This window comes from Notamacropus eugenii, chromosome 5 (assembly GCF_028372415.1).
Source record: "Notamacropus eugenii isolate mMacEug1 chromosome 5, mMacEug1.pri_v2, whole genome shotgun sequence".
Classification (NCBI taxonomy): domain Eukaryota; kingdom Metazoa; phylum Chordata; class Mammalia; order Diprotodontia; family Macropodidae; genus Notamacropus; species Notamacropus eugenii.
In genome coordinates this window covers 419,012,317-419,031,907 of record NC_092876.1, presented here as the reverse complement: position 1 = coordinate 419,031,907, position 19,591 = coordinate 419,012,317, and the positions used below count along the sequence as shown (strand labels likewise).

The window sequence follows — 19,591 nt, the reverse complement described above, 5'->3', positions numbered from 1 at the left end:
AATAGAGAATAATATCTTAGGGTTCTGTTCTCTTGGGCCCAAGTTTCTTTGTAAAATGAGAGATTTGTACTCCGTGATCCCTCAACTCTAGTAGTCTATGATTTTATTATCCTATGATTCTCAAACCCAAACTGTCTCTTGGCTATCTTTGTATGCTTTAACTACAAAAATGTATAGATGCGTTTTCTAAAGTTTTAAAATACAAAGCATCATACCATGACTTTGTCTCATTCAGTAGGATAAAATGCAACCTGAGCCTATGGAGATTAAAGTGTATTTAATCATAACCCTATCACTGTTATGTTTTGTGATATTGGTAAAATTAAAATGGTCCAAGTATGTATGGCACCATTTATAACATAAGACTAATATGTCTAACAAAATTTACTGGGAAGATTAAGTAATGAAAATGCGCTAAATGGCACTAAAATGCCAACCATGGAAGAGAAAAATTAGAAGTAAAATCTATGATGTCAGCAAAAAAATTCATAATGAAAAAAACTGAGATGGACAAATAAAAATATGCATTGTTGAGGCTATGATAATAAAATGTACTTTCATCAGAACATTATTGTTATAACATAGGAGTTGGTATAAGAAGTCTGTCTTTATTATTATCTAAGTTCATTTCATTTCAATAAATAATTATGAAATATTTTCTATGTACTAGGCACTAAGGATAAGAACTCTTAAAAATGAGACAGTCCCTTTATTCAAAGAGATTTTACTCAGAATAGGCGTATTAGGATTTACACAAATACCCTTTTATCAGAAAGTCTCTCCTTACATTTCTAGAAAGCTTTAATATTTATAACATATACATCTTCACAAAATCATGAAAGGTACTCAATACAAGTTTTATTATTCCTATTTTTCAGAGACAGTGAAATCAAATGACTTGGCCATAGTCACATAACTAGGTATTGTTAGAGAGAGGATTTAGACTCAGATTTTCTGAGCCTGTCTCACTGCTATTCCAGTATGATGGACCTTAAGAAAGGAATTGTAGCTAAGAAAAAACAGTAAAAGTAAAAATGAGACGCCGAGAAAATTACTTTATCGAAACTATTGCTATTTTGACAGCTAATATCAAAATAATGAGTAAAAAGATTTTACCATTACCAACACTGCTTGCCATTCTTGTTATATAGACAGTATCATCCACTGACAAAGTGAAGGACTGGTAGTTGAAGCAGATTCTGTTCCTTTCTTTTTATAGTTGTGATTTGGAGAAAGATATTTCATCTCTTTATATGTCTTCAGCTATAAAATGGGGCATTCATCTCTATTTACCTTCCAGAAACTGCATGTGAAATTGTAAGGATGAATCTGTTTAGGTTCTTTAGGTTTCATAAGGAAAAGTGAGAACTAAATATATGACATTATTGCATATTGTCATGTCATTTGATACTTCAAACTATTTGTGATTTTGTTAGTATATCTATACTTTCAACAGATGGTTTCATAAATTGCTGTAGAAAAAAAATCGTTCTTTCTTGGCTACCTTTCTGGTGATGAGATATTCTGGTCTTAGCTAGAATAATTCTCAGATAACCTGTCTCAATCTGTTACAAGATCTGTATTCAAAGCCATCCCAGGTTTTGTAGGACCTGACAGGATTTTTACATTGACATGTTCTTTAAGAACCTATCTAAGAATTTTTACATTGACATGTTATTTAGGAATAGACTTACCATATTGAGTAAAATTGAATTATTTTTTCATAAACAAGAGTTGATATGATAATGGAGCACATTCTAACTAATATTTTATTGAAATGAGGAAATTTTAAGAGTAATAGTTTCTGATTTTATAGAAAGACATCATGGTTTAGTGGATAGAGTTGCCTCAGAAACCAGACCAGGGTCCAAGTCCCATTGGACACATGTCTATGTGATCCTACATAAGGTAACTTTCTAAGTCTAACACCATGTATTTCAGGAAAGGTGCCAACCTTCACTGGTAAAGGGAATTCTTCACAGAGAGGTCTCTAAACCAATGAAGTACCAGTCCTTATCCTTTCTTGTTTTATAATAATTTGCTTTAAAGAAAGCTATGTTTGGGTGTGGTGGAAAGAGTGCTGTGCCAGGGTTCACAATATCTGAATTCAAATCCTAACCCTCCTACTTGATAATCTTAGATGAATTTTTGAGCCTTTGAGCCTCTCAGTTTCCTTTTCTATATAATGAAAAGGTTAGACTAAATGACTCTAACCTATAAATCACAACAAAATTAAAATACAATACCAACTTAAAATGAGACTTTTAAAGAATACCTTTTCATTTCATCAGTTACTTACCTATTCTATTTCTTTGTCTCTGTGCCTGTTTGTCTTTTCCTTGTCTCTCCCTTTTTGCCTTCATCTCTCTATCTCTCTTATGTCTCCCTGCCTCTTTGTCTCTTAGTAAGGGTTACACAGATGTAGTGAGGATACCTGAAGGTGCCACCCACATCAAAGTTCGACAATTCAAGGCAAAAGACCAGAACAGATTCACTGCTTACTTAGCCCTGAAAAAGAAAAATGGTGAGTACTTGATCAATGGAAAGTACATGATATCCACATCGGAGACTATTATTGACATCAATGGGACTGTCATGAACTACAGTGGCTGGAGTCACAAGGATGACTTCTTGCATGGGATGGGATATTCAGCTACAAAAGAGATTCTTATAGTTCAGATTCTTGCAACAGACCCAAGCAAAGCAATAGATGTCCGCTATAGCTTCTTCGTTCCCAAAAAGGCGACGCTCAAATCAAACTCAGTCAGTCACCATGGAAGCAATAAAGTGGGATCACAGACTTCACAGCTCCAGTGGGTTACAGGTCCATGGCTTTCCTGTTCTAGAACATGTGACACAGGCTGGCACACCAGGACTGTGCAATGCCAAGATGGACACAAAAAATTGGCAAAGGGATGTCTGCTGTCCCAGAGACCCTCAGCATTCAAGCAGTGTTTCCTAAAGAAATGCTAGCACATGGTTACAATTTTGTTTAGAAAAATAACTGAGCAAGCCAGCACTGGCATACCTTGGGTGGAAACATCTAAACCTTATTGCAACTTTTTCATGATTCAGATTATAGCAGAATCTGTTTTTCAAGCCTTGGAATATGACAAAGAAAGTCTTGAAAATTATTACAAGACCTCTAGGTCTAAAAGGAGTAGAAAAATGAATGAATGTAAGCTGATAAGATATTTGAACAGTATAAATCTATTTCCCCTTTATCACCTACCTCTTACAGAATGCCTTTGAAAACATCATAATAATTATTAATCATGGTTTATTTTTGCCATTTGTAAATACATAATTTTTCTATAACTGGATTCTATTAAAATAATTCATTCTATATATAAAGTGATTGACCAAAGTAGGTCTGCAGCTGTTTTCAGTTTTCACCAATTTTCCAGAAAGAGCTGTGGATATTATACTGGAAAATATAAACTTGCTGTTGATATACTTTTTAAAAGACTAACCCATGACACAGTGTAATTTTAAAAATTCTTGAGCAGAGCTTGTCAGAATACTTATAAACGTATACAGAGGCTTTCTTACCTGTATTTTTCAGGTTGCCAGTCAAATTAATTGGAATATATTTTGTATGTATGTATGTCCATCGAATTTGGATTTTTTAAAACTTCGGTGGGGGGGGTGCTGAAATTTAGGAAAAAAATCAAATATTTTATAATATTGTCAGCTATGTATTCTTGACCATTTTTTTCCTGTGGCTTGCAGGTGAAATCTAAAGTTTCATGTGCCTAAAAATAGCTACTAGAGAGGCTATATTTTCCTTAATAAGGAAAAATACCCAACAAATACTATTGTATCTCTACTCAACACCTTACATCCTAAAATCTCTCTTACCAGAAAATATGTAATGTGCTACTTATCCATTTTGTTTTGTTAAAAACTATATTATATAAGGAATTAGTGTTTTGATTACCTTACATAGTCAGTTTTACTAAATATATTAAGTGTCCAGATGTGGCTGCCATCAACGTAGTAAGACTTTTTCCATGTGTAAGTTAATAATTTATTTTTTAAAAAAGAGAGAAATAATTGGTATATCAAGCATACTTCATATGCTAAAGATTTGGCATATGAAAAGCATATTGTTATAATGGTATTATGCTAGAAAAACTGTAATAGTAGCCACAAAATGCAAATTTCTCTCCTCAATCAAATTTTGGTTACATGAGTTTAAAGTCTGAAAATATGTAGGCCTTTGCAGTTTTTTGGCTACTAATGCCATTTAGACCATATTCTAATTTTTTAAAAGAATTGAAGAGAGCTGAATTTGGAGAAATTTCAGAGTATCCTTTTATCTTAGTTTAATAACAGTCATAACCACATATATTTGACATTATAGTACTGGTAGACATGATATATCTTATGGAGACATGGATTTTTATGTATTGTGTTTGCATAAAGCAAAGAATGCTTATAATCCATTGATTTAAATGATTATTTATAAGTATTTAACTTTAGAGATACTCAATATTTGGCAGAAGAAAAAAAATTATTTAACATAGGTCATTCAACACATACCAATCCAGCAGATAGATTTGCTTTCCTGACACAGTGTGTGGCAGCTGTGTCTAAATTCCATATTTTAACTTATGTCTTTTCACCAAACAGTCTTTCTGTATGTTCCGGTTACCTAGAGTGCGTTACTTCATTTGCATTGTATTTTAGCATAACACCTGTTTTGTTATCCCGGCAGTCTCAGAGACCAACTGATATAATGTCCAATATATTTATTCAGACCATTTTTCTTGATTTCCCTCTTATGTGACATAACCTCTTCACATGATCAAAACACATTGTACATTGTTCTGTAAAAAAAAATCAGTTGAAGTTGTTCACTTGTATAACCAAAACTCACATTTCAGCTAGTTGTCTGGATACTTTGTAGATATATCCTTAATTCATAATTGTGCACCATTTGATTGTGATCATGCTGAAGACAGGTATTAAGTTCATCATTCATTGCAAGTAAGTGGGAGGATATAAAGGAGGTAACCTCTTCCAGTTCTCAGGCTGTGATCCTATAAACATGCCTGAAAAATTCTAGGGTTCTTGAAGCTCAGGGCTGCCTCTCCCTAACAAACCTGAGTTGAGTCAAAAATCATTGCATGAGTTCCTGTTTCTTTGTGATGGAGCCATACAATATTGTAGATATTAAAAATAAGTGGTGCTTTTCATTTTCTTTCTGAGGAAGATGTTCTTCTTGAATATTAATCTACAATATTAGTATTTATCACTCAAATGACATAGAGTTAAAAAACAAACCACTATATCTAACTGCTCTATTAAAAGGATCTTGTTTCTTTTGTCCAAGCAGTATCTGCTGCTATTGATGGACAGGGTAAAGATAGGATAAGGGTAGAACAGGATAAGAATTTATGTACAGAAGATGGAATGACTAAGACTGGACAAAGTTCAAAGAAATGAGCACTTCCATATCTCTAAAGAATAATGAGTATGTGTTAGAGAAAAAGAGAGCAATTCAGTCTTTTGAGGTCCCTTCCAGCTATAGATCTATGGGTCCTGTAGATTTTATTTTTCTGCTTAGAAGTGGGAGGCAGCATGGTGCATTGAAAAAGAGCTGATTTTGGAATCAGAGAACCTGAGTTTAAATTCCTTCTTTGCTAGCTACAATTTTTAAAAAGTATCTGTATGTCTTGGTATCATAATCTGTAAAATGGGAGGGTTTACAGGAGATGACCTTTAAAGGCATCTTCCAGTTCTGATCCTGTGATCCTATAAACATGCCTTCATTTCATTATACCTAAAAAAAAATCCTAGTGTTCTTAAAGCTCAGGGTTGCTTCCTCTTAACAAACTTGAGTTGAATTGAAATGCTTAGGTTTGACAACAATGAAATTTTACCCACAAAAGTTAATCACTCCTAGAATTTCTTTCCTTATGAAGAAAAACGAGAGAAAATAGTTTCTTTTTCTGATTATACAATTTTGTTTGGCCTCCATATTTAAAAGTACTTGATAGGACAGTCTTATGGATTTGGCAAATTCAAGTCTTTTTACCCTTCTAGCTAAATAATTTTATCCCACTAAAAAAATTCAATCGTAAAGATAAAAAAGAAATATTGCACTGAGAAAGAATTTACTGTTTTTGCACCTGGTATGTGAATCTGTGTGATGAAATTATTTATTTTTATTTAATAAAAATGTCAAATTTGCAATTTCTTATATATAATATATTGTATGCATATATGTATATATTATATATACATGCAAATGTATATATAATGTTATATATATTATGTTTTACTAGATGTCCTCCCTTTAAAAAAGTTATTCTTCCTATGTGTATTGTGAAATACATTTTTGTGAGTTTGCACTGATTGCCTTTGTATCTTTAATAGAAAAGTTTTCTTTATGATATTACACTTATATACATATACGTATTTGCATATATATTAAAATATCCATATCTGAAGACAGGAAAGGCAATGTGATGTAATTGAGACCTGGTCTTAGGAGTCAGGAAGACCTTGTGCACCACTAGCCAAATTGCTGATATGCACGGTTAGAAGGATTTTCCACACCAAGTCTCCTTTGATGAAATCACAGGTCTGAATAACAACAAAAATTATACATACATACACATGTATATCCATACACGTATGTATATTCATATTCTGATATTATGTCTTTCCTTTATAAAGGAAGTTTTTCAATTTGATGTTCCAGTATTCATCTCTTTCTACCATGATGATCTTTTTAAGACAAGGCTTGGGGCATTCCTCTTAAGTTTCAGCTTAGGATGCAATGCCTATTCACCAAATGTTGTATAAGATGTAAGAAATTCATTTTATTTCTACAAACACTAAATACCTATTATGTTCAGAGCACTTTTTCAGGAATTGAGGAATTAAATTTAAGAAATTTTTTGAACCTTTCCAGGTACAGCTCATGAATGTGCTCAAATCATATAGATTACTATAATTTAGATAGTGAAGGCATTCACTACATATAAGAGTGTTGGATGCCCATTTTGGGGGAGTAGGGTCCTCATGGTAAAGTGCCAGGATAATTCTTCCATAGGTCCCAGTGGTTAACATCAGGAACAGTGGAATATACTTCCTGGCAATAATACAGTGACCCCTGGGGGAGAGGGGTTGTGATTTGTGTCACACCAAAAAACAAAAGCAAAAAATAATTTTTGGTCACATAAAAATTGACAAATACATCCTTCAGATCTGAAAATTTCACCCTTTGCTCAGTATCAATGTAGATATAATAATGTAGCTAATAACATTTCTAGAAGTATTGTACTAGTGGTATATGTAACTTTGTTATTTTTTTGTTTCCTTTCTAATTCCCCTCGCCATAGTGCTTTGTGGTTCACAAAAGACTTGTTTCACCACACCCCTAGGAGGGAGATGATGAAAATAATATTTCCCATTTTAGAAAAGAAGGATAAACCAAATCTACTTTATGGATTTCATAGCCACTTCTACTTTTTGTGACTTCACAGCCATATTTATTAAGATGAATTTACTCTTTCATATCTAAGCAAGAGTCAACAGAATATTCCTAACTACATAGATTATTACTATAGATATATTAATCCAAAAGCCAAAGTGGACTGGATATATAAATAGAAATACATAAAACTTTACTATTTTCATAACATTTGCCATCTAAAACTTATGTTCACATTGTTCAAATTACCTGAACTGACCACTCAAGTCAATTAAAATAGTAGAGTTCGGTAGTCTTACATTGTCCTTAATTATGAAAATGATTTCTCTGTAGTTAAATATAGTTAAATACCAATGTCAGCAGATTGTATACCATGCAATTAAGTAGATATGAAAAATTGACTGGGAATCCATAAGGAAACCAAAAACTGTTTTATAGAAATCTATATTGTTTGGGAAAGTATTGGGTAGTTAATATTATATGGTGTTTGTTATGCTGAGCTGTTCTCAGTGTAGGACTCAGTGAGGATCTAGGTATAAATTAATAATGATGTCATAAAAGAAAATCAGGGCTGAATTTTTTAAATAAGTTCAATTCCTTGATCACTGGCTTGATATCACATTAGCAACAAAGTAAGACTGATGCTTGTGACCTTAATCTTATGGTTTCACTATATGGAAAAGACAAGGCTTGGGACATTCCTCTTAAACAAGTTTCAGCTTAGGATGCAATGCCTATTCACCAAATGTTGTCCTTAAATTGACATGATGCAAGAAATTCATTTTATTTCTACAAACATTAAATACCTATTATGTTCAGAGCACTGTTCCAGTTCCATGCTCAAAGCAAAGCTAACAAATGAAAAAACCCTAACCAACTCTTTTGATTCAGTCCCCATTACCGAAGGTTATATAAGGCTCGTCAGAATAAACAAAAGTTTAACACTATGATGGATTGTAAACAAAGAAAACTTAAGCTTTATAGGGACACTATTTGACTTCTCCAGTGATAATGTGGTATTTCAATGCAATATAAACGTGGGTCTGGGGTGAGAGCAAGATAGTGTTTTTTTCCAATGATTCCTCAATGAAAGCAAACATCACCATTCTTTTTGGGAAGAATGAATGACTGTAATTCTATAAAAATTTTGAAACGCAATTAATCCAAGTTCATTCTTTTCAACTATGATTGGTGTCCTTAAGGCTATCATGGTAGGTGCAAAGTTGAAGATGTTCTCTTTTTAATTTAAAGAATGATACAAATAATATTGTACCTATACACATTTATGATGAATGGAAAATTTAATAGAATCAAATTGGAGAAGCAAAATACTTGATGAGTAAAATTTAAGTAATTATCCATACATTCCATGTTACCTTTAAGGGACAACTGGATTCGTTTTCTTCTGTGGTGTTATAGACTACAAAACTGCTATGTCTTAAACGTAGCTTTATTAACATTCAAAATATATTTCAGAATATTAAAAGTAGTCCTACCTACTTTATAATATAGATTTAGAATTGAACATCAGTTACTTGTGTGACTGTAAAAATTGACTAATTATATGTTTATATGTATAAATACATACATATATGCCTCCGTATTCTCTGTGAAAATGTGTTTATCAAGCTTGGCAGAAAAGTTATTCCTCTATACTTCTAGAAATTAGTATTATAAAATATTGCCTATATAGTATAAAAATTACTTAGCGAAAATTATGTAAGTAGTTTGTAAGTATACTTTGCCAATATCTAAAGTAGAAAAAATGACAGGTTCAACTTGAATGATTTAAGCAGTGATATAAATTGTTATTTTATTTTTGGACCAAGCGATGCGCAATTATCAGAAAATCACCAAGCAAAAACAAAGATTGAGTATTAAAAAGATGAGAGGAAAAAAGATATCTTGAAAGTTATTTGCACAGAAGAGTAAAAGATTGAAGACATACGTATTGTACTTGAGCAATCAATAGTGATAGTCCATTATCTTCTACTTTCAGAAAGTTACATTTCTTTGTGTATTTGTGATTTGTGTATTATAGTTAACACAAAAAAATCCAACAACAAAATTCCTTGGAAAATTAAGAGGTACATAATTCTAAATTGATTTTAGACTGTTTGAATTTATTTTCTATATGAATAATTATTAAAGCATTATTAAAGTTCATGCTATTCAACAATCAGTTTTTCAGGTAACGATCTATTTGAACTGAGCCATTTGCAATATATTATTTTACCTCCTTTACATAAGTTTAGTTTACATATTAATGATTAGTGAGTATTTTAAAGATATATTATTTTGTTCCATGAAAATTAAACACTTGGCACATACCAATTGCTACATTTCTAGATTACATAGAAATAATAAATATAACTGTATATTAGGTGACTTAGAAAACTACATATGATATACCTATGGGTTGTGATTCTACTTTTGTGTACAAGAATGTACACTGAAAGACTTAAATCTACTGAAGACATGGTACTCAGTACTCTCTACATGTTATTTTTTAAAAAGAATATTCTGACTATAAAATTAATGACACAAAACAATTATCAAAGCACACTTACTTGATGGAACTGGATAGCAAAAAAGTACAAAAATATATTTTTTCCAATAACATTTGTACTATTTGACTTTCCAAAAGCAATAATATTTTTAAATATGCAAAGTTATTGTGATTCACTTCATACCCTAAATTAGTGATTTTTTCCCCTTACATACATACTAAGTTTGAAATCATGTCATGTTATAAAATGTCATTTCAATGAAATGGACAAAATGGCACTTTTATATAATAGAGTTACCAGATGATTAAGTGAACATCATAACAGTACTAATAAATTTAGCTATGGAATTTGACTTTCAAAAAACTGAATTTACTGAACATTTTATCAAATTGACTATTTATTTTGGCATCATAAAAACTGTACCAATAAGTAGTCATTACATACATAGACTTTATATCTACTAAATGTTCAGAGAATTTGATTCATGTTCACGGGACAAAATTCACATGAAATAACTAGGGCACAACAAAACAAGGATTAATCAAATATTAAATTCTACCATATAGTTCTGTGATAGCTCAAAGAAGGGAGAGATAAATATGGACTAGAGCTGTCAAGGGAGGTTTCACAGATGAACTAAGCCTTGAAAGATGAGTAGAATCAGTTGAAAAAGAAAAAAGCCTAGTTTTATGCAGGGGAGTAATATGGTGTTAAGATGGAGAGAAATCTGCAAGTCAAGGAGAAGTTTCTCTAAAAGGCAGATATACATTCTAAGGTTAAGACAGAGCTGCCTATTCATTTTTGTGAAGGAGCTACTTTCCTTTGCATTGTAGAGAATGGACATGTGTAGTTATTTGTATTTATTCTCCCCCATTAGAATGTGAGTTCCTCAAGATAGGGACTGTTTTTTGCCTTTCTTTGTATCACCAGCACTTAGCACACTAGGTGCTTAATAAATGTTTCTTGACTGGGTTTATTTGCCCTTGCACAAATCTCTAAGCATGCCTCGTGCAGTGGTGATGTTTTGCAAGCACATAACTTTGTACCCTATAAAGAGTTTACATAAAGCAATCTATCCCTTTACTACTGAAATATATTGCTAACAAATACTGTACATCTCTTTGGCCTATGCATTTATGTTATGGTCCTGCCACTCTTTCATAACTAATAAATATTCCCTTCTGTAACTAATCTTCTGTAGGAGGTCGAATCAAAGACTGATTATCCGGTCTCCTTGTTCATACAAACCTTTAATTTGTACTATTGTACAGATTATTGTTCATATAATGGGCTATTGAAAGAAGGCTTATGGAATTCACTGTCTAATTAGTTCACCTTCGTTGCACATCCATTCTTTTCCTATGTAGCAAGAATGAATTACTAAGCAGGCAATCTCCCTTATTCTTCATTTTGTCTTCTCATTCTTTTGTAATAAATATTTGTGGTGAGGATCAATAAGAACAACCTTATTGAATTAAGTAATCATGGAAATTACTGGATAGATAAGGTAATCTAAGAGATGAGAACATGACTTCTTGGTCAGGAGTACGATGCGATGAAGCTACAGGAAAGTTAAAATGATAAGAGTATGATGTTTGGGTTGAGACGGAGGGGAAGAGGTGGGGGAACTGGAGGCATGGAGTTGAATTAGAAGACTCTTACAGGTATTCATGCAAGAGGTCATGAGGCCTCAATCATGTCTCAAAAATTGAGACAGAAGAATACAAAGCAAGTTGCTTTATGTTTTTCTAGCCTGTTGGGGGGTGGCCGTGGTGGTGGTGGTGGTGGTGGTATGTATCAGGTTAACTTGTTCCAATCTACATTTAGTTGTGTTAAAACATGGGACTGCTGAGATAAGGTACGTGATTCACACAGAGAAAGTGGGGTTGCCATTACAATAGAACAAGGTTAGGCCTAGACCAAGTGCAGATAGACTTTACTCCAAAGTACAAGGCAGTTTAATGTTCAAATGAAAGTCATTGAAAAGCCAGAAAAGCAAGAGTGCAGAGTTGAAATCTATTCAGAGTCTGCTTGCTCTGAATTTGAACTGGAAAATTTAAGGGACAGAGGCAGTTCTAACACATTACAACTACTAAGTAGTATGGACGTGTTATTGCAGTATATAATACTTGAAATCCAACTCTTGAAAACTGACTTCCATATCCCTCGGTAAGGCCAAAGTCTGAGGAAAACTAACAACTTTTTAAAATTAAAATGATTTCACAATAAACTTTATGCCAATTAAGTTACACCATATGCCCTTTGTAATTAATTGTGTTTGACCTATTCTACATGGCATTAAGATGTTTCAATATCTTGAAAGTGAAATTAGTTTTTGTTCTAAATAAATTATTATATTTCTTTATTAAAGCTTTGGTGAAAGAGTGATATCTCTGCTTTTAATAGTTTTTTCCATGCCTGAAGAAACTATGGAATTAATTAACAAAGCTTCATTAATCAGCAAATAAGAGGTACCAGAGTAAAAACAAAATACTAGGAAGTTCTTAATAGCTTTGATGATAGGAATGTGATAGGACCACTGGACTAGGAGCCATATGACCTGGGTTCCCACCTAACTCTACCGCTAATTAACTTTCTAATCATAATACATCTGGGCTTCATAAAATGACAAACTTGAATGAAAATATTTCTTATGTCCCTTCCAGTTCATCAAACCTGTATAATTAGGAGAATGCCACATCTTAGCACTTCTATCTTCACACGATCTCTTTTATATGCCTGCCCCTTTCTCTCTACCCATACAGCCACATTACATGTCACATACCCCTCTCCCATTCAGTAAACTAGTGACTCCCTATTACTTCCAGTATCAGATAGAAAGTCCTTTGTTTGGCATTTAAAGTTCATCATAACCTAGTTTCTTCCAACCTTTCCAATCTTCTTACTGTTTCCCTCCACTTTTGAATTCTGACTCAGTTATCAACCATATTAGCTGTCTTATGACATTGGGTCATTTTTTTTTACCTTGGTAAAAATGTTGAATACAATAGGGTCCTTGCCAAATTGCCACTGGTATCCTCCTTCTATGCAGATATCCACAGATTTATGACTGCTTTCAGGGCTTGGTCATTCAAATAATTCTTAATTCAACTAATTATACTATAGACTAGTACGGTGCTTCCCATTTAGTGGTTTTCAGACCCTCTTGGGTTTGCAATTGTGGTTGAAGATATTGGTGCTACAAATTCTTTATGACACCATAGGCAGTAAATAATCATTCAGTTCTGTTACAAATGCATTTTTCCTCTGTGACAACAGACATGAAGATGTTTGAAGCATTTAAGTTTGATTCTGCAGTGGTTTGAAATCATGATCATGACATCTCATCCATAATGATTTTGGTGTTTCTGCAGTGGTTACATCAAAATGACTCCTTCTGATGGCAATATATTCTTGCAGTTTTTTGACATAGCATTAAATTGTTTTCAGAGTTCTACAGGGTTCAACCTCAAACTGATTCACAGTAGATGGTCAGAAACATATAACCTCATTTGCATCCTGTACAGTGTACTAGAGTACCTTCATTATTTTCCTCTGTTATGAATGTTTGCACTCTTCCAGGGCAAATATCAGGTTTGAAAACCCTGATCTCTGGTCATGTGCATTATCTTGAAACCATCATTCCCTATCATAAATGTTCTGCAGAAATAAACCTTATTTTTCCTGTCGTTGAAGTGTTGAAGCAATTTTACAGTTTAAACCTATCTTCTGCTTGTGTTACTATTCTATCTAGCAAATTATCAAATGAACTGACTGGCAACAGTGGTCAGGTTGTTCAGTTAATCTGTATGAGGTTATAGCTGATATGCCAGTGGTAGGAGAGAAGAAAGTCATGTCTGAAGAGATTCTTTCCTTATAAAGGTTAGTTTATATATCGACGTTACTAAAAGCAATATTTGCACTTAAATGTTAAGTATATTTATCCTTTAATACAGCACTTATCCTTACCCAGTAGAAAAGTAAATATTTCATAACTAGCTTTTTATTTTCATTTATTGGTTAGGTGGACAAAACTAAAAAAAATTTATCTCTCAGCAAGAGAGCTTGTAAAATTCTCTTACCATCTTCTATGACATATTTGTGTATCTACACGTTTTCACATTATTCTTGTTTTAAATCAAAATACAGAAATACATTCAACATGGGACCAGATTTAAGACTGTGTTTGTCTGGTGTTGAACCAAATATCACAAATTTTTGTTCAAATAAAAGAGTGTAACATAAAAATTAAGTTTACATATGATTGTTTTATTATGTTAAAAGATCTTCCAAGTTGTAACTTATTTCATTAAAATGTTATTTATAATTCAATAAAATTTGTGAAAATAAAGACATTTTATATGTAGGCTTACAGATAATGGTAAGCATGTGATTTTAACCTTACTGAATTACTTTTTTTAATTCTCACAGAATGTCCCACATAAAATATTTATAATTATTTTATAATTGGAGTTTTGTAATTTTTATATTTGGAGTTTTCATAATATAATTGGAATAAAATTTGTATTTTATAATTTTAATTGTATGATATAAATTTTATCTTAAAGGCAAAAGTTATTTACTTTTGATCACTTAAATCTAAAATAATATTTTGAGTAGTATATTAAGTTACACTGAGTATTCAAAACACTTTTTTGTTGTTACTGCAAGAAATACATGGAATTAAAAATTTTAGGAAGCACTGATCCCTTAGATCAGAGACCTATATTCCATATAGGTCACTATATAAACTATAGGTTGGATGCATCGCTGTGTAGAGACGTAAAATTATATCTCTCCTTATTGTCCAGAAGGATGGCATGAGAGACTTTTTGTTTTGCTGAAATCTAAGCAAACTGTAATTTCCCTAATCTAGTCTAGTAACTATTGAAATTAGTCTGTTCATGATGGAGCCATACTGGCTGTTAGTGATTCTTGTATTTTCCAATCCTTTCATAATATAGCCTAAACTTTCTCCAGTTCACCAGCTTATAGTTTGCAGCATCTACTCTCTTTGCATTTTGGAATGTAGACATAATATCTACACAACTCCAATCCCATGGCACCTCTCCTATTATCCAAGATCCTTCAAAAGTCACCCATGGTAGCTAAACAATGGTATCTGTCAGTTCTTGCATTACCCTCTGATTTAGTTCCTTCAGATTTGGTGGTTTGAATTACATAAAAAGGGTACTCTCTCACTATTTCCTCAGTTATATTGGATTTCAACTCCATGTACCACTGCTGGCCCCTTCCAGAAGCTTACAAGGATTGGAGATCTGATGGCTAGACAGATCAGGGTTACTTTATTCTAGAATCAAAAATTTTAGGAACCACTAATCCCTTAGATCAGAGACCTGTATTTCACGTAGGTTAGCTAGATCACTATGTAGTGATCCTGGTTCCCACTGCTTTAGGGAAGTGATAAATTAGCCTTCCTCCCATAGAGTACCTTGACCTTAAATGGTGGTCGTTGTAGGACTTGCAGGTGGCTGAGAGGAGTAGTAGCCGGGCTTCTTATGATGAACTTTACCAGCCCTGAGTAAAGTCATAGTTCTGCCTGGGACAAAAACAGCCCTAAGCACTGGGGGCATGTGTTGTAAAAGGGAAAGTATAGAGATTCCTAGTGCTAATAAGGTATGATACTTGATGAGACCAACTTGGGATCCTCCTGGACTACTTGCACATTCATCTACTTCCTGGTTTTACCCATTCCAACAAAGAACAAATCAAACTGAAGGACTGACATTATACCTATTATCTCTGTAAGCCTTGTTTTGGGGTTTTCCTGTTACAGATTTGAAACTGTATTAAGACCAGATTACTATCATATCTGTACTAATACTGCCTACTTTAATACAAATGGGGAAACTGAAAAGAAAGGGACACAATCTGGAGGAGGGAAGATTTGTATTACTGAGGTGTTGAAAACAATGAAAAAAATTTTGCCAGTGCAAACTGGGAGTTTGAGCCACACATTTAATAGAGTGGAGAATTTACCTGAGCGAGAGAAACAATAATTCCTGGGAAAATACTTATAGAAACATGGGTCAGTAATCACAGAGGCAGGTGAGTGACCTGAAGCCATGGCCATTTTTCTGCCTTATTCTCCTACAAGACAGTATAGGGGTTTTAAAAGGAAAGCCATGCTCTAGAAGGACATGAGATGCTAGGGAAAATGCATATGAAGGGAAAGAGAGAGAGTTTTTAGAGCAGACAGAACCTAATGGTCAAGAGTGATTAACAGCTCTTCCTGCCTTGTTCACTAGAAGCTCCTAGAGGATATGTCCTTGTTAGCCAATCTTGTTCTAGCCTTTCTAATCTGATTTTGTTCTCCTTGATGGACAAAACATCCATGTAAGGCTTTTTAATGGGCAGGGAGGATCTTATATCCCATTCACCTTACATCTCTTGATAATTTCATCAGCTTCTGTAGGTTCAAAGATGATTCCAAAATCTGTATAGGGTGTCCCAAAAATCTTAGTGTAGTTTGGCACTAAGTTTATATCTTCCTGATTCCAGACTCAGTGCTCAATTATGCCATCAAACTTCATGGGCTCTCTTCCCATCTCCCTCTATACCTAGAAATAGTTCTATTTTGATAATACTGAAAGAAGAAACAAAATGAGAAGGATACACCAATGAAGGAAATGACAGGAAAGACAGGGGAACTTATCCCACACAATCAGGGTACACAAGTACAAATATATGCAAACTTGAAAGAAGTGGGGATAATGAGTGTCACCTGAACTTTGCTTCTATCTAAACTAACAAAGGGAAGGTAAAAAAAACCCACACAAATACCCACAACACTTACAAGAATTTTATATAGGAATATATTGATAAGGAAATAAAAAGAAACAGGAAGAGAGAGAAAAAAGATTATGGGATAGAGAGTAGATTCAGGGAGAAATCATAAAGCAAACCCTCAGCTGCTAAGGACATAGTGACTTTAAGCTTAAAAGGAAAAAGTATAGGACCTGTAAGAAAAAGGAAAGGTGGAACAAAAAGAAGAAAAGGTGTAAAAGAATAGGATGGAGGGAAAAATAAAATTTATTATCATAATTGTGAATGTAATTAATTTACCCATAAAACAGGAAGACAGAAGAATGGATTAGAAAGCAAAATGCAATAATGTCATTTATAACAAACATATTTAAACATAAAAGCTATCACAGAGTTAAAACAGATTCGAACAAAATCTATTTTGCTTCAGCTGAACACAAAAAAATCAGGAGTAGCAAATATGATTTCAGATAAAGCAAAAGCAAGAAGAACCAAAGAAGAAAAAATATTATTAAAAAGCAATTTTAGCAAAACATAGTTACCTTGTTTGTTTCATAGACATTCATTCATAGACAATGAATTAATTTTAATACATGTACTGAATGGCACAGCACCTAAAGATTTAAAAGAAAAACTAAATTAATTATGAGAAACAGATGGAAAAATTATAATAGAAGAGGACCTCATTGTACCCCATACAGTTTTATCCCTCAAAATGAACCAAAAATAAGTTAAGAACCTGAATAGAATTTTAGAAAATTTTGATATGGTAGACATGGTGATTATTGAATGAGAATAAAAAGGTGCATACAGGACTTCCAGTTCATGTGACCAACAAAATAGAATACTAGACATTTTGTCCAATCCTCACTATTTTCAAACTACTCAAAAATGGAATTATACACCAAAGATAAAGCAACTCCAGCTGTCCCCTCGATTTAAGACACCAAGAAGTAAAACAGGGTAAAAAGTCAATGAACTAAAAGCCGAGAAAGCAAATAATCCCTCACCTCTAACTCCCACCATCCACCACATTCCCAGAAGCTGGACTGCACAAGCCAACCCACACATATACAACGGAAGTCAGCAGAATTCAACTCTACACCCTAACCCACTCCCTTCCTCCCAGTGTTGTGGAGGTTCAGAGCAGAAATTTACTCAAGTAGAAATAGCAGCACTCTGTGACCCAAAAGAACTCAGTCAGAATGGAGGAAACAGAGCAGGCAGGACACTGGTCCTTGCTTGCAACAGAACTCGACTCTGCACCCTGATCCCCAACTTTCCTCTCCTCCTAATGCTGCAGAGATCCAAACTCCAGACAGAATTTTGCTCAGGCTGCTGTAACAGCATGGCAATACTCTGAACCACTGGGTGAGAGATCTGAGGGACAGAGGGAACAGGAAAAGAACGTCTGTGGCTGTTTGGCACTCCACTAAACCTGGCAGAAAGTGCCAAGTATCCAACTGGGACCAGTTCTGTCCCCTGAAAAATCATTAGCTTCAGAGACTGAGGCTGGGGAACTGTGAACTGCCCAGCATTAGAGAAGGCTGAGGCTCTTTGAGCTCCAGCACTCAGGAAAACTGCCATCTAAGGGTATATAGAGAAGGAGCAAGCAATAGGGGAAATTGAAGGGGGGCAAAGACTGAAGTCATTAAAGATCTCAGGAGGAAGAAAACTCAAAGACAAAAGCAGATATATTAACAGAAGATAATTTCAGAAGAAAATATGCCTTCTAGATCAAGTAAAAGAGCTCAGACACTTATGAATAAATATTCCAAGACAAAAGAAAATGAATAAACACCTGATGAAATAGAAGATTCAGTGGATTCCCGATAGTGTATGGAACCATAGCAGGATGTGTCTGAATAGTTTAAAATAGAAATAAGAAGTATGAAAGCAAAAATGTATTGCCTATAGGAAGAAATGACTGGCAGAAGAAGAGAAACTTAAACATATAGTTGAAGAATCTCAGCAAAGAAACAAAATAGAAGATAATTTATTAGAAATGTAAACATGTAGAAGTGAGGGACAATCTAGGAGAAATCAAGCATTAAAGGAAAACATGATCTATATATAAACATAACATATTGACCTAAAGGACAAAATATATAGAAATAGCTTACAGATTGTAAGTTCCCTTAAAAGAATGTGCCAAGTACAAATGAAAACAAGTTGAACACCATAGAGCAAGAAATAATATAAGGAAATTTTCCACACCTTTTAAACACAGAAGAATCAAAAGAATTCATAGATCACCTCCAGAATGGGGGAAAGAAAGATATGCAGCAAACTCTAAGACTCAGACTAGTTCAATTTCCACTGACAACTCAAGTGACAGTCAGTTGAGCTCCAGCACTTGGGAAAACTGCCATCTAAGGGTATGTAGAGAAAAAGCAAGCAAACAAATTCTGCAACTGGTCAGGAGAAATACCTTTAAATATGAAGGAAAGGAAATTCAAATACCACAAAACTATTCTGTACCCAACAGAAACTGCGGGAGGGAATGGAATAATGTATTCTGACAAGCAATGGAACTCAAGTTGCAATGGAAGGTGACCTTCCCTGTAACTCTGAACCTAACCACAAATGAAAAAAAGATGTGTAATAAAAAAGAGGCATTTAAAATATTTTCTAAAAGAAAAGCAGGCCTAAAGAAATTGTTTGCTTTTAAAATACCCTAGACAATAGATATTCAAGAAGGTCAAATAAATAATACAATGATGAAAGACAACAGAAAAATCACAAGAAAGAGACCACTAAGAGAATCCTTTATGAATAAGCAATATGTTAAAACAGAGATGAAATAGAAGTGATTGTACAAACAGGCCTGAAACATCATGGACTAAAC

The 19,591-nt window shown here is 33.6% G+C and overlaps 1 protein-coding gene across 1 annotated transcript in view; it reads left to right on the top strand.

Moving 5' to 3' along the window:
• ADAMTS5 (ADAM metallopeptidase with thrombospondin type 1 motif 5) overlaps nt 1-14,308 on the top strand; it is a 95,021-nt gene extending 80,713 nt beyond the window's left edge. Inside the window, exon 8 of the mRNA XM_072614927.1 lies at nt 2,406-14,308. Coding sequence (XP_072471028.1) covers nt 2,406-2,973 — 568 coding nt within the window. The 3' untranslated portion in view covers nt 2,974-14,308. The remainder of the gene's footprint in view (nt 1-2,405) is intronic.
• Nucleotides 14,309-19,591: the final 5,283 nt, after the last annotated feature.